The sequence below is a fragment of the Hetaerina americana genome, unplaced genomic scaffold, assembly GCF_022747635.1.
Source record: "Hetaerina americana unplaced genomic scaffold, ioHetAmer1.1.p SCAF_712, whole genome shotgun sequence".
Classification (NCBI taxonomy): domain Eukaryota; kingdom Metazoa; phylum Arthropoda; class Insecta; order Odonata; family Calopterygidae; genus Hetaerina; species Hetaerina americana.
Window position 1 is genome coordinate 44769 of NW_027287331.1, and position 27761 is coordinate 72529.

General features: G+C 35.5%; 1 protein-coding gene across 2 annotated transcripts; it reads right to left on the reverse strand.

The window, feature by feature from the left end:
* Positions 1–2856: 2856 nt before the first annotated feature.
* On the reverse strand, positions 2857–27761 carry LOC139697290 (protein nessun dorma-like). Of its 2 annotated transcripts, XM_071595950.1 has the most exons (11): positions 27237–27761; positions 26760–26932; positions 23912–24001; positions 22984–23174; positions 18824–18992; positions 14362–14562; positions 13079–13215; positions 12438–12744; positions 11765–11990; positions 10583–10746; positions 2857–3205 (listed from the first exon to the last, which is right to left on the reverse strand). In XM_071595950.1, the coding sequence occupies exons 1-11, from the start codon at positions 27498–27500 to the stop codon at positions 3085–3087; spliced, it is 2043 nt and encodes a 680-aa protein (XP_071452051.1). In that variant the 5' UTR covers positions 27501–27761; the 3' UTR covers positions 2857–3084. The 2 variants fall into 2 exon arrangements, with proteins under 2 accessions (XP_071452051.1, XP_071452052.1); XM_071595951.1 differs by lacking the exon at positions 2857–3205 and having other exon boundaries at positions 10659–10746; positions 11884–11990.

A 27761-nucleotide genomic window follows, 5' to 3' on the forward strand; every position in this document is an offset into this window, starting at 1 on the left:
GTGATGGTACTGTTGTGAATTTATCCTGGGAGCGCGGGAAAATTATAACCAGCAGAGAAGAAGTTTCTTTGGATACGAACAACATGAACGATAACAGCGACGTCATTGCGATTCTTAGAACTAATGAAACAAGTGTCAACGGTACCATTTAAATGAATGGGTGTAATACTTCAAATTACAGCTAAAATAATTAGTTAACCATAGCTTTGTGCATTAACTTACATTTTGAATAATTATTTTATAACATCTAATATCTTCAATCCAATGTAATCTTGAATAGATTATTTCTTTGTCATTACCGGTAAATGTGGGGAAAATAATTTATTTTGTAGAAGTACGTATTTGAGCTTTTCTTTGAAGTGGACGGAGGCCACTCTGCGGGAGACATTTCGGCAAATAAAGGAAGATATTTCGGTAAATAAAGCAAAGGATAATGTTTAGATTGCGCGAATGATCATTATTCCTCTCAATCCTTATTCGTAGACAGTCTCTATACACCTACCGCAGCTAAAAAAAACTCCTTGGGTTCTAACCGGAAGGAAGCAATGAGGTAATAGGTATTGACATCATTAACTGCAGTATCCATAGGTATACTCTTAAAAATATTCGAACTAAGAAACCTACTGCTCTATCGAACCATACTACTTTTATTTACTCCATTATTACAGATGATATCATTCTCTGGGCGCATCTCCTTTCTCCCAAGTTATATTTAAACTACCAAAGAAGGCTATTCGCATCATTGCATCTAAATCCCCAATTTCATCTGCCCGTCCATTTCTTGAAGAGTTTGGGCTTCTACCTTTACCATGCAAATGCATCCTAATCACTGTAACATACATGAAACAAAATCTGAGAGATTTCCATGCAAATTCTCATTACCACAGTCACCATACCGGAGCCCAGCCAAACCTGCATGTAAAATAAAATCGAACCAAAGCAGTAAGTGTAGGACCAAAGGCAATGGGCCGAACCTATATAATAAATTACCACAGGAATACAAAGGCTTAAGAAACATTGAAGAAGGCCGAAAGCTGAAAAAATCTACAATGCGAGTATCCTTTAAAGTGCTATCTATTTGCTGTGTGTTCTGTTGTGCCGTCCAAATGTTATATTGCTCTTGTGAGTGTTTCAACATCATCGATATATAAATATATATACACACCCACATTTTAATCTCTCTATGTGAATGCTCTGAATTTCTATTTTCTTATTTTTATGATGTGTTCTATATTGTTGTTGTACACCAATCCTTGGGTAAATAAAATCATAATTATTATCCAACCACTATTTAGTCTATCAATTTCAATATTCTCAGCTAGCTTATTATGTGGCATGAAATATGCATTTTAAGGAAGTCAGTGTAAAATAACTCCAAATCAAGCCATATAAAAATCTTTCGCCAAAATATGTAATATATTCAGTTGCATGGTTAACATCCCAAACAATTCCTAAGTAGGGCTTCAAGTGAATGTATATCCACACATCCATAAAGTGGAGCAGAAAAATAATTCCTCTGCGTCAATCATTCCGAATTGGAATGAGCAGAAAAAGGTCAAAATCGGTGGTAGGTAGCATGATGCATTTTACAGCAATGTAAACCATTTGATCATGTGCAGAACTAGTTCAGTGAAACATTCTGTTAACCAATTATATTGTGAAAATCAATTATTTTACCATGGCTCTCAATATCTATTAAACTTTCATGGTTATATAATTAAATATCTTGGCAAATAGTGAAGGAAATCATTCATACAGTAATCGTCTTAAGAGAGGGAATATATATTTTAAATATAAGAATTTAAATTATTTGTAAGAGATCTACAAGAAACATTTACATGGCAAAACCATAAACTCTTTCCATACAAAGATCAAAATGATAAAGGTAAAGTTCATTGCCTCTAGAAAGGATTTGATGGAAGCTTGGTATTGATGAGGATGAGGTAGTCCAGTGGGTAGAGCACTGAGCTACTGGCTGGAGGGCCCTGATTTAATCCCGGGTGGCCCCTCTCAGCACCCTCACTCGAGCTCTTTTGATTTTTTGAGTACCAGATATTTCTGGGAAACCACAAACAGCCCAGCGAAAGGAACTGGCCCCACTACCCTTGTGCTGAAATTCCACAAGCCATTGGACCTAATCCTAGAAAAGCTCTATCCTTGCCTATTAAACCAACCTTTGGTTTGGTTACTGGAATTGATCGTGTTGGAAACACAATAACACGCATTACAAAGTAAGTAATGAACATAACAAAATATGAGGACCACTGCAACAGGGGTCTTTTCCATTATCACACAAATACATTATTTCAAGTTTCATTGCAAATGATGGAATTTAAGTGAAATACTGGCTCAAAAATTTTATATGGGATGAGAATAGAATGCAAACTTATAAATGCTGCAGATGGAAAAGTGAAAGAAAATTCAAGAGTCAAATGTAAAAATCAATATCATTTATTATTCAAAATAAAATATTTAATCATTACTAAACAAATCACAGCAATTTTTACAATCAATAAATATTATGTGGTAAATTACAGGAATATAGTAAACCACATCAAACTTTATCTCCACAAATTCAAAAGAAAAAAAAGAAAGCAGGATATAATGAGATCAGCAATTATGAATTACAGTTGACTACATTTAAACTAGTATTCATCCACAAATATAACCAAAATTTCTAAACAGCAGAATTTCTCAAATAAAGTATTGCAATATAATTTAGAATTACAAATTATGAATAAACTTATATAAACTTTCATTTAACAGTTACTATATTATTAAAGCAATTTGATCAAACAAAGGATGCAGCAGGATTAATGAATCTGCAAACCAATAAAATATCATATAAAGTCAGGTAAAAATTAGTAATAAAAAAATCCAAGATAAAAAGGAAAGCTGCAATGTTTCAAGACATGAAACATTTGCAGATATAAGTTATACGAAGGGATATTTGTTCAGTTTTTCTTACAAGGCAAACTGTATATGTACTCTTCATTAAAGTTAGATCACATTGGATTTTAAGTTATATCATTGATAATATCATCAATTTTCTCCTTGGATATTCTAGCTGCTCTCCATATGATCTCATGAAGATGCTTCCTCACTTTCTGGGGTACCATGCTTCTCATTACATGCACTCAGAAGTAGATCACTTTTGTCCTCGTCAGATATGAATATGCAATCGTGTAAATGAATTCCAGGGATCCTGTAATCAAATTATATTATGAATTACTGAATTTTTTAAACTTACACTCAATGACTGCATACTCTTCATAAAAACATTGAAGCTTAAAAATATAGGCATGATGAGAGCCCATTATGAAAAGAAACAATTTTATGCCATTTTCTGACCCTCCCTGCTTGATTTAATTTTATCTGATATAAAATACTCAGTGCCTCCCCCCTATCAAAAAAAGAGGCATAGAATAACAACTCGTGAAAGGGTTATGGCAGTACATGAATAGAGTTTTGGGCAACTAACCAGAGGGCTTTGATTCCCTGGCAAGTCTCTCGGGGCACCAACTCTATTCAAGCTGTTATATTTTGGGTACTTGATCTTTTGGGAAATCACAACCAGAACAGGGAAAGGAACCAGCACCCTAACCTTCCTTGACACATTTCATCTGGGTCCCTGCCCACCTAACCATTGATTACAATCATATATTATCATTATTAGGTAATCTATGGTTAAGGTAGGTTTTTGATGGACATAACTACCGAATAAATATTTTGTTTCTCCTAAAAAACCAAACCCAACATCCTACTCTACTACAAGCCCCTCTTCATCTCTGTGTACTCCCTTCATCCCATCCAACATGCCTATCCTATTCTTGCCCCTTACTCTTTTGCCTAAAATTCTCCCCTCTATCACAGTCTTCATCATCCCAATACCACTCAATGGGCCCTTTATTCATTTTCCAGCCTCCTTATGATTTCTCCCAACAACCCCCTCTCCTCACCCACCATACCTAGCCCTTCCTCATTTGTTTCCCTTTCAATTCATTTCACCTTCTCCATGCCTACATTTCAAAGGCCTGCATTCTATGCCTATCATTCTGCTTCAGTGACCATTTTTCCTCACTGTATGAAACTAGGCTCCATATCAAAATTTTGACGAGCCTTTTCTTTACATCCTAACTGAACGTCTCTGTCATCAACTCCCTCTTCCTTGTGAAAGCCTCTTTGCCTAGAGCAATTCTTCTTCTTATGTCCCAATTACTTTGACCAATTTCGTCAAAAAAAATTTCTGAGATATGTTAACTTTTCCACCTACTCTAGTTTTTGCCCTCTTATTTTAACATTAAGCTTCACCTTTTTCTTCCTGGAAAATTGCATAATCTTTGTTTCTCTAAATAGGGGGCTTTCACTTCAATATCTCTTTCTAAACAAGGGCACCACTTCAAAGCTATTATTCACTTAGTTCAAAAAAGTAGCCGAAAATAACCAACCTGTTCAATTGCTATGCTTTATTATCAACTTTAACTAAGCAGGGATTATCATTCACACATTGTGCTTAACTATGTGGAGTCCTTTTAAGGAAATCAAATAATTGCTACCAAGCACATTCCTATTTAATGATTATTTAATGTGCTAATTTTCCTCTGAGTGCATATCTGCTTTGACACACAGGAACTAAGCATTACATAAAAATTTAAAATTTTGATTTTGGTTCAATTACCGAGTAGACTATACAAAAATGGAGGAAGTGGAAGATTGATTTTGTAAATGCTGATAGAAGTTAAAAACACTTTAACAAATTCCAAAGAAACTGCGGGAGATGCCGCAACAGTAACTTTTTTAACGGAGTCATCCGCTAATGTGCATTTCAATGCAACAATTTCAGAGCGTAAAAATCATTCGCCTTGACTGGGACTCGAACCCAGATCCCTCAATATCCGGTCGAGTGCTTTAGCCACTTAAGCTACCGAGGCGTCCTCTTAAACTCTGAAATTTTGGGGCTTTTAAAGGAACTAGATGTTATGGCGAAATGCCGTACATACAATGTCACATGCATTCGTAGTCGTGCGCGAGGCGCCACTGTCCACGAGGTTAAAGCCAACTTTAAACACTTATGGTGTTTTCCCTTTGACAAATTCCAAAGAAACTGCGGGAGATGCCGCAACAGTAACTTTTTTAACGGAGTCATCCGCTAATGTGCATTTCAATGCAACAATTTCAGAGCGTAAAAATCATTCGCCTTGACTGGGACTCGAACCCAGATCCCTCAATATCCGGTCGAGGAAAATTCTTTGGAATTTGTCAAAGGGAAAACACCATAAGTGTTTAAAGTTGGCTTTAACCTCGTGGACAGTGGCGCCTCGCGCACGACTACGAATGCATGTGACATTGTATGTACGGCATTTCGTCATAACATCTAGTTCCTTTAAAAGCCCCAAAATTTCAGAGTTTAAGAGGACGCCTCGGTAGCTTAAGTGGCTAAAGCACTCGACCGGATATTGAGGGATCTGGGTTCGAGTCCCAGTCAAGGCGAATGATTTTTACGCTCTGAAATTGTTGCATTAAAAACACTTTACATTAATGGTTAATGTGCTCCTAAATGGCCAAAGCCACTTTCAACAAAACTATTTTAATAGAAGTGATTAAATTAGCATTAGGCTTTGCCGATTTTTCTGAGACAAAATCATGGTGTAAGAGACTCTAGAAGAGAAATGGTCTAGGCATGGATAGTACAACTACAATAGCACATAGACTAGGATATGACAAATAGAGAACACAGATGAGGTACCCTTGACATTTGAAGTGCTATAAAGTAGAAGATTGGCATTAAATTTGCTATGTCAGCAATGGTGATAATAATAATATATTTTAAACATAAAGACTTCTGGTAAATATGTATAAAGACTTGTGTATCTGTATGAAGACTTCAGGTAACAGAAAGACGCAATTTGCTGCTGTTCTTGTTTGTTGCACTGATGGTTCATAGCTCCTTTTGATAATCTCAAAACGAAAAATGCTACAATGCTAAATGAACAATTCAGTATGGAATTAATACTCCTTTTTACCCCAAAGGATGGATTTTGAGGGCAATTAGTGATGGTTACAGAAGGTGTAGTCCAGGCATCTAGGTGGTCTAAAGAAATTGTTTCTCTTAGTGGGCAATCAGTTTAAGGTTCAGAAAATGGAATCGGAAAAAGTATTGCCACTGAATGGAGGAAGTATCTTGCTTTGATTTCTCATGGATTAATTTCTCAATTTCTGCCTATGGACATTCCAGACAATAAACTATCCAAGGGACCTCTACAAGAGAGGATAAATTAGACAGACACCAAATCATCATTTTGCCCCTATGGTGAGAATAAAACATCCATTTCTAGCGCTTGTGAGAGGATGAAAAAGTCCTGACAGAAAGTTAAAAATGACACTACCACGAGTCAATTAAAAACTGTAGAATTAGCAATGCACTATATTGGAGTGGAGATAACTGTATGTATGAGGACAGTGGTGACTCCAATGAAAATAACTTCATACATTCAAACCCTGTGTTTGGATTATCGGCCTTCACCTTTTCCTCCAATTTACCATATTTTATCATGTTCCATATAATTTCCTATTTTTACAACATACGTGGAAGACCATATTTACACGATTTTTAGTTTTCCTGCTATTTGCATTTTCCTGCAGTTTACACTTTTTCTGGGGTCTCTAGAAAAGTGCAAATAAGGGGTTTTATGGTATATGATTATAGGAGCAGTGATTATGAACTTCTGGGATTTTAGGATGAATAAACGTTTAAATAGTAGCTAATTTTATAAAGTCAATTTCATTAGCTTTGTATAAAGTGTTAACATTAAAATATTTTCATCCTTTTTGATCTGGCCAAAGAATTGCCTGTAAATTCTAACATGAAAAATCACACTGAATCTCATGTACCTAATTCATGAGTCTTATAGACCAGGAAATATGGCACATATTTCTACTATCATAGATTTAATTAATATATTAATGTATTTTCTGTGGGATGCAAAACCTATATTGGGTCACTTTCCAATCATTATAATTTACAAATTTCAATAATTAGGAGATCCAATGCATGAATGCAATTAGCTGAATGTGAGAGTGTAACAGAAAGAAATATTTCAAAGTCATGAAATAAGTATGAAATTAATATTTCTTCCCAAAATTGGATGAAAAAACAGTAAGTTGTGAGTACACAACAAACTAAAATTATCACAAAATATTGTTTCTAAAAGAATCAATGAAAAGAAAGAGCCAATACTACCTTGATCAAAAAGTTCCCGGAATAACCACCGTGTGGCGCTCCCATCGTTCCGATTTGAGTTCTGTTTTTTTTGTTAAATTGGTACATCTGTTGTTGATATTCCCTTTAAATCTTAGTGTCATAACTTGACATTTGCAAAAGTTACGATCGGTTTTCGGTATGTCCATCAGTGCTTCCTGCGATTTTTCCATTACTTCCTCTCGGCTGCTAAAACGCGTTCCCCGTAATGGTTTTTTAACTCGATTGAACAGAAAGAAGTCACAGGGAGCCAAATCAGGTGAATTCGGTGGCTGTTGGATGGTATTTGTTGCATTTTTCGTCAAAAAATTACGAATAATGATAGCACTGTGCGACGGTGCGTTATCATGGTGCAAAATCCACGAGTTTTCTGCCCACATTTCTGGTCTCTTTCGGCGAATTGCTTCACGCAAACGTCTCATAACGCCCAAATAATACTCTTTGTTTACTGTCTGGCCTTCTGGCAAAAATTCATGATGCACTACACCGTTGTAATCCATGAAAACCGTCAGCATTGCCTTCTATTTTGACTGAAAACGACGTGGTTTTTTTGGTCTCGGCTCATTTGGTGAACGCCATTCACTTGCCTGATGTCTGGATTGCGTGTCGTACTCATAAACCCACGTCTCGTCTCCAGTAATGATCCTTTTGATGAATGTGGGATCGGATTCAGCCTCGCAAATCATGTCTTTTGCGACGTCAACACGGTCTCTTTTTTGCATGAAATTGAGGTCTTTTGGCACAACTTTGCTACTACACGACGGAAACCCAAATCATTAACCACAATGTCTTGGGCGGATCCATAGGCAATGTTCAAGTCCTCCGCTATTTCTCTGATGGTTAATTTGCGGTTATTGACCAACATTTCTTTTACTTTATCAATTTTTTCACCGACTTTCGATGTCGATGGTCTGCCACTGCGTTCATCATCTTCGATTGACTCACGACCACTTCTGAACCGCTCGTGCCACTGGTAAACGACCGTTTTTTTTAGAGAATCGTTGCCGAAACACTTTTCCAACATTTCCAACGTCCGTGCGCCACTAAATCCGTTTTTTACGCAAAATTTAATACAAGTTCGTTGTTGCAAATTTAAATCCATTTCTGAAATTGTAAAAAATCGCCAACACACACAGAGATAGATGTACTCTTGGCTACGTAACTTTTGCAAATGTCAAGTTATGACACTAAGATTTAAAGGGAATATCAACAACAGATGTACCAATTTAACAAAAAAAACAGAACTCAAATCGGAACGATGGGAGCGCAACACGGTGGTTATTCCGGGAACTTTTTGATCAAGGTAGTATATGCTACCTTATACACCAACCGTTTGCTGAATGTACAGGGCGCGGCACTTAAATCCGGACAAATTTCAATATGAATTTCCCGCCATATCGTAGTTCGTTTTGAGGTCGCAATTGGAATTCTTGAAAGCCATAGGCATCTCGTAAACAGTCATAACCTCAAAATGGCCAAGATGTTACGTACACGTGCGAAGCACAATTGAATAGGCGCCATTATCAAAAGTATTTGCACTGGGCATTATATTTTGAAATACAACCTTGATCAAAAAGTTCCCGGAATAACCACCGTGTGCCGCTCCCATCGTTTCGATTTGAGTTCTGTTTTTTTTGTTAAATTGGTACATCTGTTGTTGATATTCCCTTTAAATCTTAGTGTCATAACTTGACATTTGCAAAAGTTACGTAGCCAAGAGTACATCCATCTCTGTGTGTGTTGGCGATTTTTTACAATTGCAGAAATGAATTTAAATTTGCAACAACGAACTTGTATTAAATTTTGCGTAAAAAACGGATTTAGTGGCGCACGGACGTTGGAAATGTTGGAAAAGTGTTTCGGCAACGATTCTCTAAAAAAACGGTCGTTTACCAGTGGCACGAGCGGTTCAGAAGTGGTCGTGAGTCAATCGAAGATGATGAACGCAGTGGCAGACCATCGACATCGAAAGTCGGTGAAAAAATTGATAAAGTAAAAGAAATGTTGGTCAATAACCGCAAATTAACCATCAGAGAAATAGCGGAGGACTTGAACATTGCCTATGGATCCGCCCAAGACATTGTGGTTAATGATTTGGGTTTCCGTCGTGTAGCAGCAAAGTTGGTGCCAAGAGACCTCAATTTCATGCAAAAAAGAGACCGTGTTGACGTCGCAAAAGACATGATTTGCGAGGCTGAATCCGATCCCACATTCATCAAAAGGATCATTACTGGAGACGAGACGTGGGTTTATGAGTACGACACGCAATCCAGACATCAGGCAAGTGAATGGCGTTCACCAAATGAGCCGAGACCAAAAAAACCACGTCGTTTTCAGTCAAAAAAGAAGGCAATGCTGACGGTTTTCATGGATTACAACGGTGTAGTGCATCATGAATTTTTGCCAGAAGGCCAGACAGTAAACAAAGAGTATTATTTGGGCGTTATGAGACGTTTGCGTGAAGCAATTCGCCGAAAGAGACCAGAAATGTGGGCAGAAAACTCGTGGATTTTGCACCATGATAACGCACCGTCGCACAGTGCTATCATTATTCGTAATTTTTTGACGAAAAATGCAACAAATACCATCCAACAGCCACCGAATTCACCTGATTTGGCTCCCTGTGACTTCTTTCTGTTCAATCGAGTTAAAAAACCATTACGGGGAACGCGTTTTAGCAGCCGAGAGGAAGTAATGGAAAAATCGCAGGAAGCACTGATGGACATACCGAAAACCGAATATAAAAAATGTTTCGAGGATTGGATCAAGCGCTGGCATAAGTGTGTTGCAGTCGATGGGGATTACTTTGAAGGGGACAATATAGATTTAGATGAATAAACTTGTATTTTTAATTTTCTGAATAAATTCCGGGAAATTTTTGATCAAGGTAGTAGTTCGATTCTTCTGGTACCCCAGATCAACTTTTTATGACATTGTTGCTAAGTAAAATACTTCGGAGAAGTCTGGGGAAGGTTTCATTAATCCAGCGAGGAAATCTCATTTGAGGAAACATGACTTGTCTGGATTTAAGCACCGCAACCTGTACACAAATGAAACCATTTCACCTACCATTAACACACATATTATACCTACCATACCATTTCTGGTGATATTTATGGCAATAACAAGTAAAAGAGTGAGAGAGAACTTAATGATGATCATCCATATATATCAGAATAGTGGAATACATAAGCACACTGCATTATACAAATACATAGCAATGAAGTGGATTGTAAAAGCACTCAATGGTATAGGTGACTCAATTAAATGACTGCATTCAGGAAAAACTTAGAATAGACTTATGTCCTATTATAAAAAAAATACCTTTCCAAGAGTGAACTTGAACCAAAAACTTCCTCCTGTCCCTTCATTAGTTCCTTCACTCCCTTCTCCTGTTCATCAGAAGAGCCAACAAGCACTTGAATAGAAACACCTTTACTACTCTCAAAATGACAATCCTCTGCCACCAATTCAGAGCCTTTTGAAACCTAGAAATAAAAATTATTTGAAAAATGTTAACTAAATCCACTCGAAACAGGTCTATTCTATGCAACTAATATAAGACCCATTTTACCTGACCCATTAGACACATTTTGCTATTCCAAAATGTGCTCTAAAATCAGCCTGCATCTTATAGGCCCTGAGTATAGCTTAATCATGTAAGAGCATTCTAATTTGCTGGAAAATACTTACTAGTAAGTATTTTTTCCCATACGAGACATAGAAAATGGTTGCCTTGATTACAAATTTCGATATTATCAGTTTTGATTCAATAGCAAGCAACAGTCTTAATATTTTGTTTTAAAGTATTTTCTAAAAATTCCCAATTAAATCCTAATTGTATACAGTAAAACACATTTATTATCACCTTGCATATAGTGCTTCTGCAAACTTAATATGCGTTGGTCTAACAGGGATATTACCTCTCTGCTTGAACATACATACATTGTACCTCTCCTGATAAACTCAAGAGTCTGGAGGCTTTCAGCATTAAGTGGTATCAGAGTGTTGTAAAGGCATTGAAAATGGTTTATTTTAATGGGAATGTTGGTAACAACAAAATATTAACAGAAACTAAATGCTGCATATTAGGTTAAAATGAGAATCTCATGGGATCTTATAAGAGAAGAATGTCATACAGTATTGCATTTAAACTTGAATTCTTAAATTATGCTTCAGAACATGGACACAAGGCAGCTTAAATGTATTTTGGCATAATGATGTCAAATGTTTGGTATTCTATGATAAATAAACATTGAAATATGTATAGCGGCATAATTTAATGTAACAACTCAACTTCCTTCACATAACAGGTTAATATGAAAATATTTTGATCCATTTGTCTGATGCAAGTGCTTTTCGTAAATTCTAACCTGAAAAATCAGGGTGCATCTTATGGGCCGGGAAATACCGCATTCAACACATGCTAATCCTTAACAAAAATATAATATGTACCAAATTGATCGTAAGATCATTTCAAAGTAAAATTTTTATGAATATACATACCCTGATAGCCACACGACAGTTGGAAAATTTGCAATTGGATAAATAAACTTTAGCTTTTGAATAAGCAATAATTCCCACATGAAGTCCTTCAAAGCAACAACCTTGAGCCGTAAGTATACCTCCAGCTCCCACTGCTATCCCTCGCTGAGGTGGAACCACAAATGCAGCAGTTACAGGTAAATGCAGCATTGAAAACTTCGATCCAGGAGGAATTTCATCGATTTTGCTTCAAAACAATAAAAGAGAAAAAATTACGTCAGGCACAAAATGACAGTCAATACACACCAGTAATTTACACACCCATTTTATGTGAGCTTTATCATGCACAGAAAATTTCTTAAGTACATTTAACATCAACTTATAGATGTCATGCCCTTTGTGGAAAAGAAATACCATTACCAATGTCAGATGAGCTTTCATACTATGCATGTCCTTTCCACTTAAATACTTTACAATATATAAGCCAAGGCATCAAGATAAACTATTTCAATAAAAAATTAAAACTTTTGAAGAAGTTTTCATAAAATACATCTGCCCTGTAAGTGTTAAGAGACCCGAGAAATAAAATAAATTATTGTCAAGCAATAATGCTGTCCTTATCTATGATCATTAAAGAGAATATCATATGGAGAATTATGAGCTTCCCAAATCAATTTTCTGTCAAACTACTAACCAGTTAGCACCGAACCGCTCATATATTTCCAGTACAGAGGTGGATGGAGTAGGTAGCAGTCCAATCTTTGGGGAATGCTCACCACTAGCATGGACAAAAGAGCACTGTTTAATGGATAGAGAACCACACTCAACCAGCACGACTGCCTCTGAACCAATAGGATCAAAGCATATATTTTCCAGTCTGGCCACAGAAATATGATTTGGAGGTAGAGGCCCAAATTTTGACCAGTCAACAATGATCATTACTTTTCCCAAGGATTGACCTACTATCGTTGTCTTAACTGCTTTCATTTCATTCGATATACCTACAAAAAAAGAAAAAATCAAGGAATTAGATCATTACCAACTTCTGCATAAAAATCTGACAACCACGGATGATTTTGATCATTTTTTTATAAATTTAAAAACTCATTAAAACATCATTAAGTAAGATACCATCAATTCTCATGGATTCATTTGGGAAACAAGAAGATGTATGAACTCAATATTTTGTAACTTTGTCTGCTATGAAATTAAACTTCACCATTATTGAGATTTTATCTAATAAAAACCAATTGCCAACTTTTTGATGAACATGGAAATATGTTGCCAAGAAAAAATTTAAATGAAATATATACATTTTTAGCACACACAATTTACCTCCCACAATGGTTCCAGGAGCTAGAAATTTTTCGCAGGATTTTAGCGAGTGGGACCCAGCACAAAGGGCAAAAATTGTTTCCTTGCTAGGCACTAGATCCTTAGCCAACTGGAGTTGTGGATAGATTTCAATCTCACTAGGAAAAAAAAACAAATATAAAAATATGGGATACAAATATGGCCCAAGACACCAAATAAAAACAAAATAAAACTCCCATATTAGATGAGCTTTTATCTAGCATAACATTATGGAATTGTATCATTTTGCCAAAGAATTAATGAAAGTTAAACACAAAGGAATTCTTAGATGAAGATTTTCATTTGTCAATTAAGTTTTGTTGCAGCATAACACAAAAGGTGGTTACATGTAGAAAGCTCTCTTATAACCTTTATCTTTCAAAATAGAATTGAATGAGAGTAGTTTGAAAGGGTCTCGGAAATACCACTAGATGTCAGTGCGAGTGAAACGAGTTTCCCATGTAGTAATAAGTAATCCATTATGAGTAAAACACACCCAGTGTGCAGGTGATGATCTGCATACTGGTCAGCCAAAATGTGCCACTCCCACAGAAATTAATGCAAAAGAGCATAAAATGGTCTTGGAAAATTGCCAACTGAAGGTGCAAGAAATTGCTGAAACTTTATGGATATCATCTCAATGGGTATATCACATTTTAACAGTGGAGTGGGATGAGAAAATTAACTGTTAGATGGGTGCTGCTGACTCTAGACGCAGGATAACAAATCCATCAGAAAGGAAATTTCCAAACAATGTTTGACCAGTTTTAATAGCAACCAACAAGATCTGCACCGGTTTGTGACCTCAGATGAAACTTGGGTCCAATATTATACCCAAAGACAAAATAGCCGTCAAAGAAGTGGAAACATATTGATTCACCGCCAACTATGAAAGCTAAGGCAATACATTTGGCCGGAAAGGTAATGGCTTCAGTTTTCTGGGATGCGAAAGGGATACTGCTTTTGAAGAAGAGAAAGCTATGATTTTTTTAAAGTCAAGAGGAATGTTTTTTGGTTAAATTTGATGAAAGTAAGTTTTGGCCTAGTGTTGGATTTGAAATGAATGAAGACATGTTTGGTTAAACAAGGATAAAATATAAATGTAATTTATTTGAACATGGCAAGAATTATCCCTCAAACAAAAAGTTTGAAAATCATGAGATAAAATTATTTGGTAATATGTAGGCACAAACAATTTTGAAAAAAAATGAGATTAGCACAAAAAACATCATAGAAATCAGCTATTACTGTAAAGTCAAACTTACTATTTCTCTCCTTTGCCATATCTTGACTCAATTAGATCCAGGAATGACTTGAGCTCAAACATGCTTCCTTTTCCCAAAACAGCAACCACAGTTTTGGAAAACGTGGACACTTCTTTTGGAATGTTTTCACTCTGAGGACTGCATGAATTTACATGCATATACTGTTTACATCTTCTTAGTTTCTCATTAGCCATGGCAGTCCTAAAAGAAATGCCAATTTCAACCGATTCTTCATCAATTCTGGAAAACTCAACTGCAGGGCATATAATATTAAGGCAATATTTCATCACACATCAAATAAGGGATATTCACTAAAGAACAATTATACATATCCTCAATTTAATTTTCAAACATTCAAATTACACTATACTGTTAGCATGATGTGTGACATATGTGTGGCACAAGTTGAAATGAATTGACTCTAGTATTGTATCAGCATGGTTTCTGCAAGTTGAAATGTATTCAGTGTGCCTATGTATGCCTGATGTCTTTCATTGTCAATAGCAGGCCTGCTACTGATGATGAAAAATAAAGGTGTTTCTTCGCATTGATTAAGCAGAAAAGCTACAACACTAGATACAGAATATAGGGAAAATGAGGAAAACACTTCCCATACATTTTTGTGAGAGATTAAGCAAAATTTGTGAGGTCAGCCATGCATTATTGTATTGCAACATCCAGCATGTTGCTTCAAAACATTACTTTTTGTGATTGATCCATCGTTTTTGAGATTATTCAGTGCATTCCTATAGTATGCTCCATTTACAGTTGGATGTGCCTGCTTGACATAGGGATAAACAATTTCCTGAACATTGAAATATGGTATGAACATAACTTTCCCTGTAGAAGCCACCACCTTGGCTTTCTTGGTCTCGATGATGGTAGAGATTTCCACACAGTTTTGCTCTTTGCTCTCAGGATCAAAATGATAAATTTCACCTACAGTATTAACCTGGGGAAAAAACTCCTCATGCCCCTGTAACATGAACTTTAACTGAGAACAAAACTGAACATGAATGTGCTGTTGTTCAGATATGAGCAGCCTCAGTACCCACTTTACAAAAGTCACTCATGAATTTTTCTCATACAAATGTTTGGGTGGCACCTGATGAAAATGTTAATATTTCTTACAATTCTCTAGATATCCAATGGCCTACTCATACAATGGCAGAGGAGCATTCATGTTTATTTTGTTGAAAATATCTTCCCTCTTTGAACCTTTTATCAATGTTTTTACCTTTTGCTATTGGGAAGAACAGATAATCCAAAAGCCTCTTTAGTTTTACATAGGTCTTAGCTGATGATTAATTTAGATGGAAGCAAGTAATTAATGCAGAATTGCATGTTACCACCATCACTACGGTAGGCAAAATGGATCTTTTGACTTTGCTTGCAATAGCTGCTACTGGTGTGATTATTACTATTAACAGATAGTCTACCATTGAAGTTAGGTTTTGGATGGTGACACACTGAACATTGATACATTTCTTAGCCTGACAACACTCACCTTACATCTCACACTAAGATACAACAAACCCTTCTTCAATTCTGCATATTTCCTTCCTTCACCCCACACAATGGGCAAATTCTTTTCCTCCCCTTGCTTAGCTTCCTAACATTTTCTCTCTGTTACAGTCTTGATCATCTCAAGTGATCAAAATGCACTGTATCCATCTTTCCTACCACTTTGGATTGCTCCCAACAATCCCCTATCCTTTCCTACCATGCCTTAGTTCTCATACATTAATGACATTTCTTCAATACTCCAAATATCACCTGTATGCAGACGAACTCCAGATATATCAAAGTACCACAATCAATAACCTTCCTCTCGCAAAACAAATTAATGCTGACCTCAATAACATAAGATGGAGCATGCAAAATTTTGTTCACCTAAAGTCACATAAAATGCAAGCTATACTGATTGGATATCTTAAACTGCTAAAATCTATCACAGTATTTCAATCACCCCACTGGTATCTTCACGGCACACTCATTCCATTTAAAAATGTTGTTACAAATCTAGGTCTCTTTGTAGATGGAAATTTCTCATGGTCTCTACAAGTTTTTCAAACTTGCAGATCAATCCCTCCACCCCGATAAGAAATATCAGTATTTATGCCCATCATATTAAAGAAGCAGATAGTTTCTTCTTTCATTATTCCTCACTTTGATTATGGTGACATAGCTAGGAATTTAACTCAAGCTAGAACTCCATTTTGACATAGGATTTTTTATTTCTTTTAAAATTTGAATTAATAATTTCCTTGAAATATTTTTAAATGAAAATTCTAGACCTGCATGAATGCAATTAATCAATATTTGAGGAAGCATGAGGGCTTATTGAAGGCTGTGACATTATAACCTCATGTCATTATTATAATAATCATAACTCAAAAATGTTAAGTTCTACCTGAAGAAGCCCCCAGGATGTGCAAACAGGGTAATCACCCCTATTATGCCTGATGGACTCTCAAGAAACCATGAAATATGCAGAGTCATAGTAAATTGAAGATCCACAATTTACAGAATTAGAAATCAACCATAAACACAGTAATCAACTCGAAGGTCGGTTTGGTAGGTGGTGGTAGAGCTCACCCAGTACTAAGCCCAATGGCGTGTGCAATTCACACATCAGGGTAGGAGGGCCAGTTCCTTTCCCTTTGCCGGTCATGGTTTCCCAGGAAGATCTGGTACCAGAAATATCACATTGCTTATGTGAAGTTGCATGTGTCCAGAGAGGCTTGCCTGGGAATTGAATTCAGGCCCTTCGCTCAGTAGTCTAACGCTCTACCCCTGGACTACCGTGACCCACAAATCAACCATAATGTACCCGAATTAATTCTTTACAATTCAAATATTGAATTTCATGTCTCTTAAGGTCCATCAAGCACCAGCCCAACTAATCTTTATTGCCTAAGGCAAACATACGGTATTCTTCCTTTCATTAATGGCCGCATTCAGATGTAGCTACTATTTTTCTACTACTTATCATATAAAACAGAACATAGGTAAAATGTAAAACTATAAATTCAGAAATCAAATATTCAATTAGGTGTCAGCTTTAACTATGGTTAATGGTAAATTCAATTTTGAATGAACGTTCTTAACAATGAATTCAGTATCATGAAACCCAGAGAATTAAATGAAGACATGACATCTGACCCTTATGATTTTTTAAAAGGCCCAAACAAGCTTATGCTATCCAATGGCAATGTTTCTGGGAGACAATGGGGAGACAATCAGAAACTGGATGCTATTTGTTTCTTTGACACAGCTTCAGTAAAAATTGTTTTCCTGTTTCTCCATGGCATGGATAAATACCGATTATGATTAATATGAACATGTATTCTTAATTGCTGTTTACTTAAATTGTTTACTATCCTATCTCGGTATATGATGGTACATTCACTATGTGTTTAATTAAGGGTACAAAAACGTTTTGACTCTTGACCATAAGGAGAAATGATGATATCATAATAGATTCAGTTGCACTTCCAAATGTCTATGAAAAGATACACAACTGGAGTTCTGCAAAATTGATTTGGAGAATGTTCATTTTTTTACAGGCGTAGTAAACAGTATATTACATTCAAGTGTTGTAATGAAGAGTTTGGAATATGTGATGCAGAAGTAACTGATTTTTTTTGCCATGTTTGAGAGCATTCCTTACAGCAGACTAAAGCCTTTTCCCATAGGAAGTCAAAGAGAATTTCAGCAAATAACAAATTTCCACTTTCTGAATAAGACAATGAATTGATTTTCTCTCAATCAGAACCCCTGAGTGGACACCCATGTCTATGGAAGCTACAGACTTTCAACAGCAACAAAACCTACACCACAATAATGTGATACTCCTCAATGCTGCAGTAATTTAATCTTCCTTGCATAATTTATGTTCATAAGGTGACGTGTCGACAGTAATTACAATGAATAACATAACTAATTTATGATAAGTATATAGTGTCAAGGCTTTATGTTTTCATGAATATTATTCTTGGGATAACCTAAAAAATGGCATTCTTTTCATTATACAGTTCCCTTTGCCTGAGAGCATTCTGCTTTGGAATGGATCCAAATTCATGTGACACTCCTGGTCATCCCTAGTTCCACCTGAGCTGTGCATTTTCCAGGTATCAGATCATTCTGGGAAACCACATGTGGCACAAGGAAAGGAACTGACATCCTCGAATTGAGCATATAAATTGCACATATTGCAAAGTTAAGTTTGAGGTGAACTCTAACATCATCTATCAAAGCCAAACTTCAATTACTGTAGTGGTGATAAAGTATAAGAGAAATAATTGCCACTCAATTTGTTTTACTTGTAGACTTTATCAAGGTGGTTTTTAAATTTATCCTCTTTTGAACATATTTCAACTATAAATTTAAATGAGCCCAAGCATTAATGATTTACTATGAACTTTTATGAAAAATACCACTCCATTCCATCATTACCTACCTGATGGAAGAACTAGACAGCAGTTCCACCTCATCCTGAATATACTTCATTTCTTTCTGTAGTTCCACCATTCGCACCAAAAGAGATTCCTCACTTTCGCCTGCCTCATTTTCACCTATGCTTTCTGGTACATTCAATTTTTCCAGCTGGGAAGATATAACTCCAATATCTGCAAACAATTACCGGCATTATTGAAAAAATATACTGTATCTAATTTAGTCACAGATTATTGATACATGGCCCATTATGAAAGTAATGCTCATGTCTTTATTGTGACGAGACTAACCATGGCAGTGTGGTAAAACTGGTCGGTAAATTTGGCGAAGGGTCTGCCCTACCAATGCAGCCGGTCACCAGTTGGCTCCAAAGAGTCTGAGCGGAAAGACGTGCCCTTTCGTGAAGTGTGTTTTTTGACTTTGTAACACATCGCACCCAGCCACACGTCCTTTAACATAACCAACTTCCTGGCCCAGAGCACCACCCCTTAAACATACCCCAGGCCCCTTACGGTCCCAACTTGGCTCCGTGCAACTTTTTTTTTTGTTTCCCTGACTGAAGAGAGAGCTGAAAGGAAAGCATTGGAGGACCGTGGGAAACATCCAAAAGCATGTAACAATGTATCTGAGAGACATTCCCATCAAGGAGTTTCAGGGTGCCCTCCAGGCATGGCCTCCACAAGTGTATTAATGCAGGGGGAGATCATTTAGAAAAATTTTTAAACATTTGCACAAGTACTATCAATAGATCTATTTTTCCCAGAGAATGAGAGAAGTGGGCTCGGTACACGTTGTGATAATGGTAAAGGAGGCATAACTAGTTGAGGCTATGAAATCTAGGGTTTTTTAAATATGTTCATCCAAAATCTACCTTAAATTGTCAACAACTAAATAATAATTTTGGATAAATAAAAATAAGAATTAATTTTCCAAAAATGTTGAGAATTGGATTACTTATTTCAAAATTTCTCCATTGCCATCTGCATGCCATGCACTATGAATTTTTGAGTAAGTACATTTAATAAATCTATTTTTTCCAGAGAAAAAGCGCATTTCTTTCATAGTGGACCTTGTAAATTTGTGAATGTGATGTTACATGAAAACTCATGTGCTAAATGCCATTGCAAAGGTTCTGCATAGTCCTCAACATTACAACTGCCATGATGAAGGCCTTGAATAAAATGCTGGGAATGTTCTAGGAAATGTTAAGGATCAACAATAAAAATGGATATCATACTGCCAAGCATTTCCCTGCATTTGGGACCTCTGAAAATGACAAGTGAAAGTATTGACAAGTGCTTTGAAAGGGATCTCAGGTCAAGACTTGCTGACATGCTATGACAACTAGCAGAAGTGCTAGGATTGCTGTAATTAAGCTGGCCATTCAAAGAATAATTTTGAACAAGGAGGAGGTCATTTCAAAGAACAATTTCAAGCAAACACATTAGTTCCATTAAATTCTATAGATACATAATCTATACAGATGTTTTAATCTTCACATGCGTTCAATAAAATAATATTTTCAGATTGAATTTCATTACTTTCCAAACAAATCTTGTATTTAAAGAGGCTGAACATGGATTGAAAGCATTTCAGTCTTAAGAAGCTAACTGATTGCTTGAGTAACTGTCATCACATCAGATGGGTGAACATGGAGGAAAACCCAAGAGAACTTCTTCATCAACGTTACCCAGCAGAGGTCTCCACTGCGATACCATTTCTGGTTTAGTATGATAAATAATTTTGAAATTAACGACAAAATAGTATAAAAAAGAATATAATAATTTTTTAAAAGAAAAACTAACTCCAAGAAATCACTTTATATTTACGAATAAAATATTTATTCAAACAACCAAAGTTTCAACATGTCGCATTTTCATCAGGTGATCATGACGCTACATGTTGAAACCTAGGTCATTTGAATTAATGAAACAGTTTCTGGCGTCACTGGTGGAAATTCTTCATATTGAAATTAAATTTAAAATACTTCGCCTTTCCACATAAACCACTTTTATTACTACCTAGGTTTCGTTATGGTATAACATCATCAACAACATGATGTTATACCATAACGAAACCTAGGTAGTAATAAAAGTGGTTTATGTGGAAAGGCGAAGTATTTTAAATTTAATTTCATTTGAATTAATATTTTATGTGGAAATGCAGGGTGTGCTCCTGGAGTCATGGATCGTTTAATCAAAGTAATGCTGGAGATTACATTGCAAAAGAAAAACAAAGTTTAGTTCATAAAAATGAACAGCTTTTATTGGCAAACTGCAGGGAATATATTCTCAATTTTCCCTACTTCCGTTAATAACAATCGGTTGCTATTCCTTGCGCCTCATTTTGACCGTTAAATTCAAAGATGCAAAAAGATTTAAGAAATAGTAGAGACTGTTCACTTATGTTTAATGGTGACCATCAACTTCATATTTTTACCAATCAAAAGGTAACCTGGTGTAAAATGATACAGTAGTTTTCAAGAATGAAGACCTTTCTTTGAGTAGATACCTCCCAGTAACTAGGACTTCTATACGTTCAGCCGGAAAAAATATAATCATCATGGTCATTCCTCATGGAATCAATCATCATCTGAAGTACGAATATTTCAAATATGAATAGAGATTGATATTATACAGTAGTTGAATAAGCAATAGTATTTCTCCCTCTCGAATTACAATTCCTCTTTCTACCCATTACATTGACACTGCCTCCCTTCCCATTACTGAAGTGGCCAGGGTGAGTGGAACTATGTTGAAGGACCATTAAATCAAGGAATTCAAAATATGTAGAACATCCTTAGGTGATGACCAATTTCCGTTAAGAAAATGGTAGCATAAGATTTCAAGATTATTTATATTTAAAGATTAAGCCCTCAGTACCATTGTGGAGAAGACAATACAGAGAGACCAACATGGGTGAATCTGTAGAAAGCTTTTGAACATGTAGATGGGAATATGATACTGTGAACTATAAAGGGATTTGTCATACAATGAGATGGTATTTAATGAGATCGAGGAAAAGAAAAAGTTAGCTTGGAATTATGCAGAGCAAAGATAAGAAAGCTTCAGTTTGATGGCAACTAGGGAAAGACAAGTGTCAAGGAACACTTCCACTTGGAACAAATGGATGAGTTTTAATATTTAGGCAACAAGATAATATGGGCAAAGCAAGAAGGATAGAGCAAACAGTATAAGGAGGAGAAGACTTGCAATCATAAAAATAACAATTTACTAATGACAAATAATACTAGCCTAGATATAACGAAGCGATTCATAAAAGCTTATATAGGTACCTATGGTGTCCACTTTCCCACAGCAGTAAGAACGGCAATATAAGTAGGAAATAAAAGAAGACTAGAAGCAAAATAAATGTTGGGCAACACAGAATGTTGAAAATAAAGTGGCTAGATAGAGTAAAAAATGAAGAAGTACTTCAAAGATAGGGTAAGGAGAGCAGACTGCAGAGGACACCGCAGGGACAAGAGGATTACTGATAGTACATCGTGAGGCACACTCATTAACTGAAGGCCATAATCAAAGGAAGCATCACAGAGAGGCATTGCAGAGCAAGACCAATGATGAATTATGGGAAGAGGGTGATGGAATATGTTAAAGCAGTGAACAAATTAAAGAATGAAGAGATTAGCAGAGAATAAGGTAAATTGGTTCTAAAAATCTATCCTCAGATTTAAATTCCACGAAAATGAATTTCAACATGAGCAAATAGAATCCCGATAATTTTTTAACTTGATACCATTATAAATTACACAATTATCTTGTGTAGATATTCCAGACTATAGATTTGGAAATTTAAATCAAACAAAATGCACAATACACATTATGTTAGTTATGCAATTTATAAAGCACAAAACACTATCCAGTTCAATCTGATGACATTCAAAGAATATGCTAACTTCAGCATTGTTCCATAGAGATGCAAGAAAATCACCATAGAGGAACCTAGAAATAGGTAGATCCAAGGGGAAATTTTGTGAAAGACTTTTTATTATGTTTTTTTCACAACCTGGTTTTTTAAGTATATGTTTTTTTTATATGTGTCAGCAGTTAAAGCCACTATCATGATTTTCATTAGTCTGTAAATAAATTTCACAGTCTTCTGTCCTCAAAATTATAGTATAATAATGATGACACAGTTACATACCATCACTGTAATCACTACTACCAAGATCACTTTGGCTCCCATCACAGCCAGCACTATCAACATCCTCACATTCTTCCATAGCAGCTTCTGCTCTCTCCATTTCTTCTTTAATGCAACGTGATTTTGACACTAGATATCGTATCCTCTCAGCATCTTCAGCTCTCACTTCACCAGTCACCATGTCATACAAGCTGGAAATGTAAATTTAACTTTACCAAACGAGTAGACAAAAGGAATGATATTTCCACAAGCATCCACAAAGTTCTCCCTATATGATTTAAGCTTGAAAGATTTGTGCTCAGTTAAATTCCTATCACATCATTTTGGCCGCCCAAATATGTGAAATGTGCACATTGCAACATTGTCTTCATTTCCTTATAAAATTTCTAGACTTGCAACACCAAAATAACACACACACACGCACACACACACACACAATTATATCACACACTTTTATTAGTGGCAAAGGTCATAAAAACACAAAAGACATTCTATGAACTCTTGAATACTGATTCTCTTAGGAAAACTATGAAATTAATTCACAGCAAATTTAGTTATTCAGTTAGCAGCTTAAAGGAAGTTATAAAAATGACTATAGGAAAAATGAGAGTACACAGGATTAAATGCAATATAAAACCTATGATTGCATTTATAACATTTTTAAGTACCATAATGGCGATATTAAATAATGTAGTATGGGGAAGATTTTAAGTCTATAGACCTCATGTGTAAGGGCAATATTTAAATAAAAAATGGCATGCCCATTTGAGATATCATAAGGATTTGGGTTTTGTTATTATATGCACAAGAGCATCAAAGACACAAGAATAACCATTGGCTAGAGATAAAAATTGATGAATTTAATGCTATATGATGCATTAATGGATTTAAACCAGAAAGACTATAAAAATGCTATTTAATGCCTTACAGATTCAAACGTTTCTCCAAATAAGATTCTGGCCAACTTGAAGAATCATCTGTCTCATCCCAAGGATACCATATCTGTTGAAAGAAAAACCTGGAAGGAAAAAATAAAAAAATAGACAATTAATACACTGAAAGCAACTTAACTTGATTGATGAAAAATGAAAACGTCACTACCATGACAATCCTCAAAGAATTCCTTCCATAATAAAATGAGTGAGTATGAACATTCAAACGTTTCATTCAAATTAAAAACTGTCTTGTACATTTGGCTAACTACCAGAAATGAACATCCAGGAGCAAAGGTGAATGATGGCAATGATGAAAAAAAACAGGCTTTTGCACCAGAGAAGAATAAGTCCCTTTCGATATCCCATGGAAAAATAAAGCAGTGAAAATGGTGGCAAATAACAATAGATAACAGATAAGGGAATAATTCAACTCCCATAACTTCATGGGATAAAATGTAGAACTGGTGGTTTTGAAATTCCAAGTGAAAATAAGACGTCAACAATAGCAGTGATGCTAGAAAATTTTAAATGAAACGGATAAAATCCAGAACGAGTATTAATGAAGATAATATGGAAACAATGTGGTGATTACAGAAAAAAGTAAGAAGGTAGGAGCAAAAAGAAAACGAGGAAACTTGAAAAAAAGAGAGTTATTGAGGAGAAGAATGTCCACATGCCCAGAGAAGTTAATAATAAAAAACTAATGCAGAAACTGATATAGCACAGAAAACAAGGTGTAGAAGACTGTGGAAAGATATGGGGAAATTTTAAGCAAGAGAAAATTGGATACACTTTAAAAATTGAAAGAAATGATTATGGGTCAAAACATAATTAACATTTATTGCAAAAAATGCCAATGGACCAAATTAAAATTTGGCACGTGGAGAGATTATAAATATGCAAAAATAAATGGAAAATAAATTAGACCCACACAGACATTGGCAGGTTATGTAAGCAGCATAAAGGTACTCTTTATTAAGGAATAATAGACAGTGAGAGAGAAGATGATCTGTAAGAAACAAAATTGAGCAAAAAAGTGAATGGAAATCGAAAAACTTTGAAAGAATTATGGTGGTGCTTTTTTCAAACAATATAGGGTAGCTTTTTAGTTCCTTCTGTAAAAAAATAGCTTTGAAATGGAAGAACTAAAAAAATAAAAGAACTAAAAATGACATTTGACATTACCAATAAAGCATCATTAAATAACTAAATGTACACAATGCCATTTATAAAAAACTAATGCCCTCAACCAATTAGCCACCGATGTGGAGCACAACAGATTAAAAGTAACCCAAGGATTAGGGCTTTACAAACATTTCACTCTTTATGCATATGGTATCATACATTTCCATGACTTATAAATTTCAATATTTTCAGAGCATTATGACATCACTTATTGGAGGATAATGCCCTCCAATGAGAGATGTCATAATGGATTGGATACTACCTGGTTAATCCAATAACTTATTGGATATTAACTGCTAAGAACTAATTTAATTAAAATTGCAAGGCAGGCATTCTCTCTGCAGTCTTAATAGAAAAAGGACTATGGTGGCCAGACACCCAGATAAGTAATGGATGAAATTATAGTCAAGAGGGCTCAAGTGCAGCTTTTCCTTGAAATAAATTATTATTATTTCGCGGACTACCATTAAGATTAAGGTAGGTTTTGGATGGACACAGACCAAAAACCACCATGATTCTTAGCTCACCTAACAAATACCTGCTGCCCCACATTACAAAAAAAAACTTTTTCTTCAATTCCATGTACATTCTACATTCCATCCAGCTAGCCAATTCAATTCCTATCCTTAACTTGCTTGCCAAATGTACTATCCTCTATTCAAGTCTTCAATATTCCATTGCCGATCAAAGTTCTTTGTATCCACCTTTCCTGTCTGTCTCCTTTGGATTTCTCCCAACAATCCTATCTCCTCCCCCGCCATGACTCGTTTTTCCTCAGTTGTTTTAATTACTGTATATTTCACTATTTCTATCCTTTTACATACACACATACATATTCCAAAAGCCTCCAATACACACACCTATCATCTTGTTTCAACAAAGTTTCCCCACTATGCTAAATGTCTCAAAGAACAATTTCTCATCCTTCCTAAATGCCCTTGACATCAATTCCATCCTTCTTGAGAAAGTATCTTTCCTAGTGCAATTCTTATTCCGATTTCTGTATTACTTTAACCAACTTAGTCCAAAACACTTCCAATATTGTTTAACTGCTACCTCTGCTCTAATTTTTGCCCTCCTATTTCTATGCTAAAGTTAGCCTCCCTCCTTCGCAAAATCCTAATGACCTATGTTTTATTAAAATTTGTCAGGTCTATTAAATTGTCAAAGTAAAAGATAAAAAATTATGTAAATTTTAAATGAAAAGGGTGAAAAAAATTATTGGATCTATTATGCTCATGCTTAATATCAGTCAGTAGTCATATAGCCTAAAATAACCACATTAATAAAAGAAAAACATCGATTATTTTAGAGTATATCTAGATAGGAATACATATTTTGTTCATCAATGTGAATAATATGAACTTTTCTAAGTGGCTCTAAATATATGTGATTGATGCAAGCCATTAACAAATAAAATGAAAGGTTAGATTCCACAAATTTTATAACAACGTATTTTATCGAACTACGAATAATCACATTTGATAATACCAGTAATTTTGCATAAGCTATCCAAGCAAAGGAGAATAGACCATTGCATTCGAAAATGAAATTGCCGAGTCTGAATGGTTTAAAAGAAGAGGGTCAAGAGTGAACCTGTAACTGGATAACTATTATCTAATGTTTTTGTCAATGACCACAAAAAACATGGCATACCGAAACTTGTCCAAATCATCAGCCAAGATCCAAGGATCAACCAATTCATAGTTAAAATCGACTGGAAACAATTCAATCAATCCAGCGCTCCTCCTAGTTTGAGGTAGTGGTTTCTCATTGATGCTGAGCACTTTCACCTCGGCTGAAAAAGTTTCCAAACTGGTCGACAGAACCTAAAATAGAATAAATTTTTAAATTACGTAAAATCTCATTGGATGTCACTTGAACCCAATGAAGTTTCACACTTTATTTGAACACCACCAAGCAACCACGAATAAATACCACGTAACAGTCCATTATATAGTCAGTATTTTTGTTATTACTGCAAAGCCATTATAATTTTTACGATACCAATAAATTTTGAATAAGAAATTCTTCCATAATAAACGCACCGGGATAATTTCAAATGATGGCACTATTAAATAGGAACGAAACCAGTAAACGAATAAAATCTACGAAAATCAAATGCATCTTTACCTCAACTAATATTTCACTCGGATATTGAAGACTCATCAGCTGACATTTCTCCACGGGAATTTTCCAAATCGCCCTCCATCCTCTTGGGGCAAGGACCACACTTAGGTAATTTCTCCAAAAATCCTTCACCTGACTACCCAAAATACGATTCTTACAACTTCCAGGGTAGCCTTCATCAAACTCTGCACTGACAGAGAATATATCCCTATATTCTTGAAGCCTTTCCTGTAATGTCTTATCGAATTCAATTACAGTTGGCGCCATTCTTCCCAAAAATTTGTAATTCTGCCGGAAGAATTGATTTCCACCTCAGGTGTAATTGAACGGAGAAATATTATAACCACGTCGGCCGCTCATACAAAATTCAACATACAACTTAATAACAAATCCTCAAAAAGATACATCCCACTTCTCACAACTACCCAATTAACTCAACCAACTCGAACTGGCGGTTAAGAAAGTTACATAGTAAAGGACATAGAGACACTCTTCTTTTTCAAAAAAACGTCCTCTACAATGTCATCA

What these genes read in the sequence shown, in the direction of transcription:
- LOC139697290 (XM_071595950.1), bottom strand. Translation starts at nt 27,500, where the DNA reads ATGGCGCCAACTGTAATTGAATTCGATAAGACATTACAGGAAAGGCTT. An exon ending in GAGCGGTTCGGTGCTAACTG is followed by an intron (nt 11,991 to 12,437) that starts GTTAGTAGTTTG and finishes ATTGTTTTGAAG; the next exon opens with CAAAATCGATGAAATTCCTC. An exon ending in ACTGTCGTGTGGCTATCAGG is followed by an intron (nt 10,747 to 11,764) that starts GTATGTATATTC and finishes TTTTATTTCTAG; the next exon opens with GTTTCAAAAGGCTCTGAATT.